Below are 13,147 nucleotides of genomic sequence, written 5' to 3'. Positions count from 1 at the left end.
TATGTCCCCTTATATAACACAAACTATAAAAAATGTTTTTTAAGATGAAATCTTTACACTATCCCATTTCCTAAACCCCAAAGATTAGTTCCAAGAATAGAAGACTAATATACACCATAGCATGGATTCTGAATATCCCAGACACCATTAGGATAGTTATCTTTCAAATAAACATGGACCAGAACACTTAGACCATATAATGTCTGTTTTTGTAAACTCTCCCATTTTTTTTCTTACTGCATAATTAACCATATTCCAGTATATAACATGCTAGAGTAATACCCTGGAATTACCTGTTTTATATAGAAAATTCCTTTTTTATATAGAAAATTCCTTTTATATAGAAAATTGTAAACTCTCCCATTTTTTTTCTTACTGCATAATTAACCATATTCCAGTATATAACATGCTAGAGTAATACCCTGGAATTACCTGTTTTGCTCCTTACTTGTCACAAGTGCCTTTGGTAAGGTGTAAGATGATTACTGGCCTTGTGTTCACCTTCTTGGTTTTGCCTTCCAGCTGATTTTACTTCTGTGAGTGAAATAAGAAAGTAAGGTAGCCACTGCCTAATTGTTATTAGATGTTAATACTGTGAAAACTGATTTCACACCTTTTATAGCACTCCTTTTTTTTTCACTGTTAATGAGGTATAATTGATACAGAAGAATTGTACATATTAAAAGTATACATCTTGATGTTTTTATATATGTATACATTATGAAATGATCACCAAAATCAAGCCAATTAACATATCCATCACTTCACCATTTTTTTTCTTTTTTTTTCTTAGCAAATTTCAAGTATACAATGAGGCGTTGTTATACTTGCTATATATAGTAACTAGTCACCATGCTGTGCATTAGATCTCCAGAACTTATTCATCTTGCACAACTGAAACTTTGTACCCTTTGACCAACATCTGTTCATGTCCTCCCACTGACCCCTTCACCCCTGGCAACCACCATTCTACCCCTGCTTCTATGAACTTGACTATTTTTGATTCCACATGTAAGTGAAATCATACATATTTGTTTTTATGTCTGTGGCATATTTCACTTAGCATATGTCCTCCAGGTTCACCCATGTATCACAAATGGCAGGATTTCCTTTTTTAAGGTTGACTAATAATCCATTGTATATATACACAACATTTTCTTCATCCATTACCTGTCAGTGCACATTTAGTTTTCCATTATGGTTTATCATAGGATATTGAGTATAGTTCTCTATGCTATACAGTAGGACCTTGTTGTTTATCCATTCTATATAGAAAAGCTTACATCTACTAACGCCAACTTCCCAGTCCATCCCTGTCCCAAACCGTCCCCCTTGGCAACCACCAGTCTGTTTTCTATGTTCGTGATTCTGTTTCATAGATAGGTTCATTTGTGTCATACTTTAGATTCCACATATAAGTGATATCATATGATATTTTTCTTTCTCTTTCTGACTTCACTTAGTATGATAATCTCTAGTTGCTTCTATGTTGCTGCAAATGGCGTTATTTTGTTCCTTTTTATGGCTGAGTAGTATTCCATTGTATATATGTACCACATCTTCTTTATCTATTCATCCATTGATGGACATTTAGGTTGTTTCCATGTCTTGGCTATTGTGAATAGTGCTGCTATGAACACAGGGGTACATGTAGGTTGTTTCTATATCTTGGCTATTGTAAATAGTGCTGCAATGAACATGGGAATGCAGATGCCTCTTCAAGATCCAGATTTCATTTCCTTTGGATACATTCCCAGAAGTGGGATTTCTGGGTCATATGGTAATTCTGTTTTTAGTTTTTGGAGGAATGTCCATACTGTTTTCCATAATGGCTGCAGCAATTTACATTCCCACCAACAAAGTGCAAGGGTTTTCTTATGTAGTTTATTTATAAAAATAAACGTATGTAGTACTCTTAAGGAAATAAATGTCAGTGTGTTAATTATAAAATATCTGGGTACAGAAAACTAGCAGGAGACAGAATACTTTTCTCAGTTATGGGAGGAACATAATAAGGAACAAAACAAAAAATGACATTTTAAAATTATTGTATAATTGAGGGAAGAGATCAGTGGAGTATTAGTTAAATCATTTCTACCTCTTTCCTGCGAATCCTTGTCACATCTCTTATGTTTCTAATTGGGATCACTGAGTTGGGCAGTTAAAATGATCAAGACATTATTAATAACTCCAGAAATCTCTTTAAGTAATCAGGACAAGACAGGCCTTGAGTTATATTTAAGGCCACACTGTACTCCAGATGGAGAAATCACCCCATATCTTACTTCTCATCTCAAATATGTTTATCTGAGTTGTCCAGCCAAACTCTTAGAAATAGGTACATAATATGCATAAAGTGTCAGCCTAGCTCCAACCACATGGTGCCAGAAATATTAAATGTGCACCTTATTTTCAGCATTCCAGAGGATCAAGAGGACACATAAAACTAGCACAGCATCAGTTTCACATCCATAAAACCAAGAAAATGAAATCGCTACAGTTGCTCATTACAGGTTAATTGCCAGTTCCCTTATTCAGTTTCATACCCAACCAAAAGTGATATTTCACTTTTGAAATATTACCCCAAATTTAGCATTATTTGTCAGGGAAAGGAATGGACAAATAAATGGAAGAGAGAGACTTCTCAGCTTGAGCTTCACCAGGGAGTTGGTCAATTCATGCCCATTGTCCAATCCCCACTATGAACTTAAAACTCACAAGGCCAATTAATTGTTTGCAATGTGCTTAATTGTCTGCAATGTGCTCCTTGCAGAATCTTGAGGAGCCCAGTTTTCTTAGCTTCCTGCTGCTACTATACGTTCCACCCAAAACTGTGTCCTAGGATACCCAGTGAGAAGCAACATGATCCTGGTCTGTGCCCCTCACAAATCTTACCTGCTCTCAGCTTTAATTTCTTGACCTTAGTTAACATGCACTACTCTGTGGCAGTTCAAAAATCCCTTTCCTCCACTCATTCTCCTGCTACAGTAGAACTTGACTTCCTCTAAACAAACATGCCAGCCTCTTAGTCCAAGCTCAGATGCAAGATAAAGAGAGAAAACAAGATGGAGTGGCACCCACAAGAGCCTGCCACTTTCAGACAGTGATGATTTGAGGGGTGCCTACGCAAGCCCTAGAAACGAGTACCAGCACCAGATCCCACTAACCAGAGGAATGACAAAAATGCCAGAGATTTGCCCTCTCCAAATGGGAGTACTTCCCACAAGAAATGCAGCTGCCCCTGCAGTCTGTGATTCCCAAAATTCTATCCCAGCAAATACCAGATTCTGCCAACTCCACGTAGGATGTTGCCTGCTAGATCTCAACTGGTTGTGCAGTTTGAGGAGTCCCATTGTCTCCAGGCAGGACTTGGTCTTACAAATTCCAGCCCCACAACATGGCAGCCTCTTTTAGTGCAAAGTGACTTGCTCTCCACACAGTACTATACTTATAAAAATTACAGTTTGAAGTTCCAGACAAACCTGACCAGCAAATGAATCTCATTATGTAATAAAGCGATCTTCAATCTGGCTACACAATAGAGTCACCTAGAATTATAGGTGAAAAGAAACAAATTTGTTGCTGGAGCTTCATCCCAAGAAACTCTACTTCTTACTGGTGTGAAGTGGGCCTGGGTATCAGTGTTTTACTGAAAGCGCCTAGATGATTCTGATGGCTTCATAACACTGGTCCAGTATGATATCTTGCCACTTCCACCAAGGATGTCATTCAGTAAGTCTAGGTTTATGCTTTCTGTTTGAAGTCAGGCCTCTCCCAAAGCTGCAGTTGTAGTCTACACCAGACGCTTCATCACCAAAGTCCAGTACCCTGTCTATTCACTCAGTAAAGCTGCCAATTCCAAATGGAAAGTAAAAGATGGATGAAACCCTGAACTCTGTGTGCCTGGTTCTCCTCTGTTCCACCATATATCTTCTCCATAAGTGACATGGCTTTTTTCACACAGTGGATTCATAGCCCTTTCTTTCCTCCCTAACCTGTCAAGCTATAGACTCAGAGAGCGCTACCTGATCAGTGTAACGACAGTGACCATCACTTCTGGGTTCTCATTCCCTCCAGGTATTACTAATGAAAGAGGAATGGGGAGAGGGCAACAGCCCCCTAACCCCTGTTAAATTCAAGAGTACCTTGAACTTTTGATTTTGTAATAGCCATACTGCTTAATATTTTTTGCTGCCGTCTCCTCCACTGAACTGTAAGCACTGCAAAAACTGAAACCGTGCCTGGTACTTAGTAGGAATTCAGTGAAATGTTTGATTGATAAGTGAATGAACAAATGAATGAATAGATGGAGAAGAGCCCTTTCCATGGTAGGAGTGGAAAGATGCTGTCGTGGCTTCACTGTTAGGGGCCAATATGTAACATGGATAATTGGAACCACAAGCAGAGGATTGGAGGAGCAGAACTCATAATCTTAACCTGAAAATTCAACACTTACTCTTTTTCTTTACTTAGGCACAGGCTTGCTTCATTTCAAGGCACCTGAACATTTGCCATCTCCTTGTACTCCATTTCTGCTTTTCTTCTTAGACCTCCCACATCGCAGCAGCCTGATTGTTCTAAAATGCTCTGTTCTGCCTGCTTTGCCTTCACCATCTTCCAGCTCAGTAGCAGCCTACTTGTTATGTCCCTCCTTACAATAACAGTGGGAGCTCTTTCCAGCTCTACAGCAGAGTTTAACAGAGATTAGGTAAATGTACAGTAAGTCCTTTCTTACTCATTTTCTGACTTCTGTAGTGTTTTGAAAGTACTGAACGCTAAGACTGCTTATCCACAAGCCCTTTTGAGTAATGATATGTTTATCTTAGAATTTCGACCTAAATGGTAATTGTATTGCTGCGTGTGGGAGAATGAAGCCAAGATGTTTCAGTAAGCATATAGTACCAGAGACTGTGCTGCCTGCACATGTGACTTGGGACAGGTGAATCTGGTGCCTCTGTTCTTAAGGACTGGTTGAAAGAGAAATAAGCAAGAAGCACAGGATGAAGATCAGCTCACTTTGCACTCTAGCTCACTTGATACCTTTTGAAATACAGTACACTATTTCTCTTCAACATTAATTACTATTAAGGATATCCTCAGTGGCTCTAAAAGAGCTTATGCTCTAAAACATGAACAGCATTTGAATCTCTCTTAAGGCATTGCAGAGAATTGTGGAAAAGTTAAGTGGGGTCAGCAGTACTGAGTTCGTTTTCTGTTAGTTGTTTTGAAAATTGCGAAGATCTGAGTCCAACAACATCTATGGTTTGGCCAAAAAGTTCCTTTGGTTTATACGTAAAAATAAAAGAAAAAATTTTCATTTTCACCAGGAACTTTATTGAACAATGTATTCACCGTTTTGTTCCACTACCTTCTGCCATTTTTCAGGCAACTTTATAATTCCATCGTCCCAAAACTTTTCATCTTTTTGAGCAAAGAACCGGCCCAGGTGCCTTTTACAGTCTTCCAGGGAATTGAAATTTTTTCCGTTAAGAGAATTTTGTAAAGACCGAAATAAATGTAGCAGTAGGCTTCTGCTGAGCTGGAAATTGGTGAAGGCAAATAGAAGAAACGCAGTCTTGCATTATCCTGATGGAAGATTATACGTTTTCTGTTGACTAGTTCTGGATGCTTTTCGTTGAGTGCTGCTTTCAGTTGGTCTAGTTGGGAGCAGTACTTGTTGGAATTAATCTTTTGGTTTTCTGGAAGGAGCTCATAATAGAGGACTCCCTTCCAATCCCACCATATATACAACATCACCTTCTTTGGATGAAGACCGGCCTTTGGTGTGGTTGGTGGTGGTTGGTGTGGTTCATTTCGCTTGCCCCACGATCTCTTCCATTCCACGTTATTGTGCAGTATCCACTTTTCATCACCCATCACAATTTGTTTTAAAAACAGAACATTTTCATTACGTTTCAGCAGAGAATCGCATGCGGAAATATGGTCAGGAAGGTTTTTTTCACTTAACTTATGTAGAACCTAAACATCAAAGCGATTCACATAACCAAGCTGGTGCAGATGATTTTCAGCGCTTGATTTGGATATTTTGAGTATGTCGGCTATCTCCGTCATGGTATAATGCTCAGTGTTCTCAATTAATGTCTCGATTTGATCACTATCAACTTCAACCTGTCTACCCAACCGTGGAGAATTGTCCAGTGAGAAATCTCCAGCACGAAACTTCGCAAACCACTTTTGACACATTCGATCAGTCACAGCATCTTCTCCATATGCCGCACAAATCTTTTTTTGCGTTTTTAACCTTTCTTGAAATAATAAAGCATAATATGCCGAAAATGTTGCTTTTTTCTTCCATCTTCAATATTAAAATGGCTACACAAAAATTCACCAGTTTTGATAAGATTTTTTTTTAAATGCACGCTTCTATGACAGCTGTCACAGTACAGTCTAACAAAATTGTTTCAAGTGACATTAAAAGCAACTAAGTTCTACTAGAGCCATCTTACGGAAAAAGACCGAATGAACTTTTTGGCCAACCCAGTATTTCACCTACTTACTGATATCTTTATCCTTGGGCTTAAGATAGTATTTTTCAAAATATTGTCCACAGACCTGCGTTAGAATCATCTAATGGTGTTTGTTGAAAAAAACAAAAACAAAAAACACATTCCTGAGCCGCAGCTCAATAAACAGAATCTCTGAGTGACGCCTTGAAGTTATCCTGACCAAACAACTCAGCTGATTCTTTTGAACCTATAAAGTCTAGACTGCTCGCTTGAGACTTCACCAATATTAAGCTTCAAATACTTCCAAGAGGCAGTAGCACAGTGAGCAGGTACCAGTCATTTTTCTTCAAGGATCTGAGATCAGGTTATGATAAAGTAAATGAGAAAAACGTGAGGACACAAACATCCAAGGGAGAGGAATAGGACACCACCTATAGACAGAGAATGGCCAGAGAGCTAAAGAAAACTTTCTTTACTTTACCTCTACTTCTTACCCTTTTGCCCTTGGGTATTTGTCCTTTACCATAGTTTAGTTGAGACCAATAGGCATATATTGAGCCCCTGCCATGTTCCAGGCACTAGGGACTATACTACCCAAAGCAATCTACAGATTCTATGCAATCCCTATCAAACTACCAATGGCATTTTTCACAGAACTAGAACAAAAAATTCCACAATTTGTATGGAAACACAAAAGACCCCGAATAGCCAAAGCAATCTTGAGGAAGAAAAATGGAGCTGGAGGAATCAGGCTCCCTGACTTCAGACTATACTACAGAGCTACAGTAATCAAGACAGTATGGTACTGGCACAAAAACAGAAATATAGATCAATGGAGCAGGATAGAAAGCCTAGAGATAAACCCACGCACATATGGTCACCTTATCTTTGATAAAGGAGGCAAGGGTATATAATGGAGGAAAGACAGCCTCTTCAATAAGTGGTGCTGGGAAAACTGGACAGCTACATATAAAAGAATGAAATTAGAACACTTCCTAACACCATACACAAAAATAAACTCAAAATAGATTAAAGACCTAAATGTAAGGCCAGACACTATCAAACTCTTAGAGGAAAACATAGGCAGAACACTCTATGACATAAATCACAGCAAGATCCTTTTTGACCCCCCTCCTAGAGAAATGGAAATTAAAACAAAAATAAACAAATGGGACCTAATGATACTTAGAAGCTTTTGCACAGCGAAACAAACCATGAACAAGACGAAAAGGCAACCCTCAGAATGGGAGAAAATATTTGCAAATGGAGCAACTGACAAAGGATTAATCTCCAAAATATATAAGCAGCTCTTGAAGCTCAATCTCAAAAAGACAAACAACCCAGTCCAAAAGTGGGCAGAAGACCTAAATAGACATTTCTCCAAAGAAGTTATACAGATTGCCAACAAACACATGAAAGAATGCTCAACATCACTAATTAAAAAAAAAAATGATTCTGATGAACCTAGGGGCAGGACAGGAATAAAGATGCAGATGTAGAGAATGGAGTTGAGGACACAGGGAGGGGGAAGGGTAAGCTGGGACAAAGTGAGAGTGGCATGGAGAAATATACACTACCAAATGTAAAATAGATAGCTAGTGGGAAGCAGCCACATAGCACAGGGAGATCAGCTCGGTGCTTTGTGACCACCTTGAAGGGTGGGATAGGGAGGGTGGGAGGGAGACGCAAGAGGGAGGGGATATGGGGATATACGTATGCGTATAGCTGATTCACTTTGTTATACAGCAGAAACTAACACAACATTGTAAAGCAATTATACTCCAATAAAGATGTTAAAAAAAAAAAGAAAAAAAGTAACAACACTCACTGTCCTAGAGGAGTTTACATTTTGCTAAAGGAAGCAGGCTCTTTAATGGGCAATTTAAATAAATGTGGTAAGCCAAAGGTAGAGGTTTGCACAAAAAATCTGGGGGCCTGAAAAGAGGGCCCCCTAATGGAAACTTAGCTCCTAAACAAGGAATTGCCTGAGTAAGGAAGTAAGTAGAAATTAGGCAGGTCGGAGTGGGGGGTTGCTTGTGAGGAGATCTAAAGCAGGGGACCAGGAGTTGGTGGGAAATGGAGCATGTTTCCAACAGACAGTGCACAGCCAAAAAATACTCTGAATCCTAAAGTGATCCCATCTGTCAGGGGATTGATTACAGTCCAGGACTGCTTCATCGTAAAGTACAAGGAGTAGAGAAAGATAATCGATGATCCTGGATAGGTAGACATGGGCAAGTCAGAGAGAAATGTGTATGTCTTGATAAATTTTCAAAGTCCTGCTTTGCTAGGCATCTAGAAGACTTCTTGGAGCAGTCCTTCAAATTTATTCCAAATTTATGGTCTCAAACTGTTCATTGAAGTTGCTCTGAAAACATGTTAGAACCAGTTCATGGGCCTTCTCTGGGATATTGTGCATGTAATTGCAATAACTAATATGATGAAAATACTGTAAAAATTGTTCATAAATATAGATTTGAGAATGTTTCGACTCTCACTAGAAGGATGTATGAAAAATAAGAATATTAATGTTCTCTGGAGAGGGAGACTGAGAACAGAGGTAGGAGGAATTTACCTGCGTAGTCTCACGGTATACCCTTTTATATTGTTTGAATTGTTTACCAAGTATATTTATTGCCTATTCAAACAAGTTTACAAGAGAATTAAAGAGAGACATTTATCCCATAGCATAAATACATTTGAAAAGAGGGATTTAATTTATATTAAAAACTAAATTAATGATTCATTGATAGAACAGTGACAGCAGTAATAACATAATCATCATTTGTCTATCACAGCTTGAGAAAAAAACGGGATTGGAGATATATCAATTTTGTGTATCCTTTATAAATTTGTCCCTTTTTTTTTTTGCAGTTTGCAGCTCATCTTGCGAAGATGAAATATCCAAGAATCTGTATTCTAGACGGTGGCATTAATAAGCTCAAGCCAACAGGCCTCCTCACTGTCCCATCTCCTCAAATATGAAGAACAAGAGTATGGCTGTCAAAAGGACAGAGTGGCATCACCCCCAGCAGCACAGCTCTTCACAGCCTTGCCACTCTAAGGCAGAACTAGACTTCCAGATGGTTACATTTCCATTTCAAGTTTTGTCATGAGACATTTTTTTTTTAATCTCATGACCGAAATGTTCAGCTATCCAGGCAACAAACTTGACTGTACATGTATTGCTGAAAGAATTTTCTTAACAATGAAATCCGATCATGTATTTTTACCACACCAACGCAAAGCCAGAAGAATTCAACTGACGAGGCACATTTAGCTTTATCAAGAAGTCTCAGTTACACTGAAAAGGCTGTCTTCCATTGCATTGAACAGACAGTCCTAACAAAGGTATTCTTTAGAAATATAGACTGAATGTGAGCTGAAATCATCCTTCCGTGATAATGAAAACTGAAAAGCTATTCACAATACATTCCTTATAAGTAAATGCTATATTTGGTAACTCATTTTGGGCCCAGATATATGTGTGTGTGTGTGTGTGTGTGTGTGTGTGTGTGTGTGTGTGTGTGTGTTTAGAGGGAGCAGAATTTAACCCTTTGGAAAAAGTAATAACAGTTTACTTCAAGAAAAATGAAAGTCAGAAACCATTGATATTATATAGAATATTTTTCGGCTCCTGTAGCTGAGACACCCAAAATGAGAGTGACTTAGACAAGCTAGAACTTTATTTGTCTCTCACATAAAAGTCTGCATAGTCAATCTAGGGCTAGTATATTGGTTTCATTAGCATTAAGTACTCAGGTGTCTGTTCTCATTCTTTACCACCCTCAACACTTAGTTTCTATCTCATAGATCAAGATGGCCGTTAGCTCCCACCATCATATCTACAATTTAGAAGGAAAGGAATGAAGGAGGAGGGAGGGAAAAAAAAGAGAGAGAAGGAAAAAGTAGGGAGGGAGGAAAAAAAGAAGAGAAGGGAGGGCACGCTCCTTCTCTTTAAGGGCACAAACCAGAAGGTGCATATATTACTTCTGCATACTTACCACTCACCAGAACTTACACATGTGGCCACAACTAGCTGTCAAGAAAATCCGGAATACAGTTTTGGCTGGGCAGCCATTTACCCAGTTAAAAAATTTTATTACTGTGTGAGAAGAGGAGAAAACATTGAGGGACAACTGGCAGCCTCTGTCACATTATTCAAAAAATTAAGCATTTCACTGAAGCTAAGATATATCACAATTTTATGTACCATGAAGAAAGAAAAAAAAGCAGCCAAATAAACTGTGACACACCAGCAATGGTAAGATTCATTTCCATTTCAGAAATGTGAAAAAAATATGCATCTTAGCATTATTAAAATACAGTACATCTTTTTTACTATTTTCAATTTTGTTTTAACTAAAACATGTTCTTTCATCTTTAACTTATATTCTTCTTCAATGTTAGGACTACCTAGGTAGAACATTTCAATGACAGCCTCAATGAAACTTTCTTAACTATGGTTTTATTGTTGCTGTTTGTTTTGGGTGTTTTGGGCATCTATTTTTTTACTCAGATATAATGATATACCTTAAAAGTCATCCTTTTAAAATGTACAATTCATGTATTTTAGTAGATTCACAACACTGCAATCATCACTACTATCTAATTTCAGAACATTTTCAAAACCCAAAAAAGAAATCCTGTACCTATTAGCAGTCATTCCCCATTGACCCCTCCCAAGGTCTTTAATTTCATTTTTGTATATGGAGTGAGGTAAGTATCCAACTTCGTTCTTGCACTTGGCTATCAAGTTATCCCAGCAGCCGTGTTATTTTGTTTGTTTTGCTCAATTAAGTTATATTCAGTCATTCACCAAATACGTTTTGAATACCTACTACTTACAAGACTCTGACACAATCGGTGGTTACATAATTCTGTGATCTTTACATAATATACAAAGTAAAAATGTGAGAATTAATGAGAAAAGAAAATGTTACCATGATTTCTCTAACATCATTTTTGGGCCATTATCTACCCTGGTTAGGAAAATAAGTCCTCCTGCCCTTTCCTTCAATCTTTGATGACTTATTTGACTTCATAATCATAGCGCAGCACTGATGATCTTTTGGAAGGAATGGTTCTGAGTCTTAACTTTGCCTTCCTGAGAAAGCAGAGAAAGATGGAGCAGCAGAGATTTGAACTGAATGGGGTGGTAGGTAATGAGAGAGGGTGAAGACCTGCGTGTTGTGAGGAGAGCTGTGGGAGCAGATAATAGTAGCCAACCTCCATCACAATTTTGCAATTGGTCTTTCTTAAAACTTGATACGTTTAGGCTTATTTTGAAAAAAATGGAAGCTTTTTTAAACATTGAAATTACGAATAATATGTAATATTCTCAACAGTAAAATAAGAAAGAGCATACAATCACTGCCATGTCTACATGAAGGGCATGTTATTCGATGGCAGATGATTTCAACAAAGTTGCCCTCAACACCTATTTGTTGAATTAAACCTTTGTAGAGGTCCTTTTTAATATATTATTGACTCCTACACCGTCACTGTCAACACTGTTTGTTTCTGGCATCAGCAGTCTCTTCCCTCTGCCTGGAATGCCCTTGCTACCACCACCAGCCCCATAGACACACACAAACACACACACACACACATTTATAAATGCTTCATAATCCAGCACCAGTAGCATGTTCTCCAGTCTTCTCTGACTTCCCCGTACTGCATTAAGAGCCTCAAGTCTATCAAAGCATTCCATTCATACTTCTAATAACAGACTTATTGCATCATTTTGCAATTATCTGTTCACATTTGGAACCCCTATTTTTAAAATATGAGCTCCCTTTAAAGTCAGAGTCCATAATTTATACCTCTTGTTATCTTCAGCAACCCAGTACACTGGAGATGCTTGATAAACGTAAAACTGAACTGAATCTCTAGCTTAGATATTTTATATGAATAGAAAAAACCCAGGTAATTTTTCAAGTGCCAAACTTATCTGGTACCTGATGATACATAAATAAATGGAAATCTCAATTCACGCAGTGAAGAAAGGATCTCGAATATTCTACCCAACTCTAAAATTCTATAATCCTAAAAACTGGAGCAAATAACTTCCAACAACAGAATAAGCTAAGCTAGTTGCATCCCTTTCCCAAAACATAGAAATGCTAAATTTAAAAAGAATAGTAAAATAGGTCTAATAGACATTCTTTGATATCCTTTCTCATCCCTTTCAGAGGACTCATTTTTAGTTTGCATTGTTTGCAGCATTTCAGTAATATCATTCTGTTCTAATGCTCATGGTGACCAATAAGCAATGCATGAATGGGTACCAAGGTACAGTATTGCCAACATTCCTTGATATATATTAATCCTCTGTGTGGTGGAGATGTAAACACTGTCCTGTCTTGGCTTAAGACTAATCTTGGAGCTATAGCAAGAGCACTTAAAGCATTAGATCAGATTCTAAATATTGCTTCCTGCCATACTAAAAGATTCAACTTTTGAAACTAATACTGTCTTTACATGTATCTGTGACTTTTTATAAATTTATTTTTTATTATAAATTTATTTTATTTATTTTTGGCTGCATTGGGTCTTCATTGCTGCGCGTGGCTTTAACTAGTTGCAGCGAGTGGAGGCTGCTCTTCGTTGTGGTGCACGGGCTTCTCATTGAAGTGGTTTTTCTTGTTGCAGAGCACAGGCTCTAGGCACGCAGGCTT

At 38.0% G+C, this 13,147-nt stretch overlaps 1 protein-coding gene across 2 annotated transcripts in view; it reads left to right on the top strand.

Annotated features, from left to right (window-relative positions):
* The window catches only part of TBCK (TBC1 domain containing kinase), a 225,683-nt gene extending 215,738 nt beyond the window's left edge, over window positions 1–9,945 (top strand). The window contains exon 26 of one of the 2 annotated variants that reach the window (XM_024754047.1): window positions 9,342–9,945. In XM_024754047.1, coding sequence (XP_024609815.1) covers window positions 9,342–9,452 — 111 coding nt within the window. In that variant the 3' untranslated portion in view covers window positions 9,453–9,945. The remainder of the gene's footprint in view (window positions 1–9,341) is intronic. The other variant, XM_024754046.1, reaches the window with a different exon arrangement.
* Window positions 9,946–13,147: the final 3,202 nt, after the last annotated feature.

The sequence above is a fragment of the Neophocaena asiaeorientalis genome, unplaced genomic scaffold (genome assembly GCF_003031525.2).
Source record: "Neophocaena asiaeorientalis asiaeorientalis breed wild unplaced genomic scaffold, Neophocaena_asiaeorientalis_V1.1 scaffold189, whole genome shotgun sequence".
NCBI lineage: Eukaryota > Metazoa > Chordata > Mammalia > Artiodactyla > Phocoenidae > Neophocaena > Neophocaena asiaeorientalis.
The sequence above is the reverse complement of the archived record's forward strand: the minus strand, read 5'-3'. Positions and strand labels throughout refer to the sequence as shown.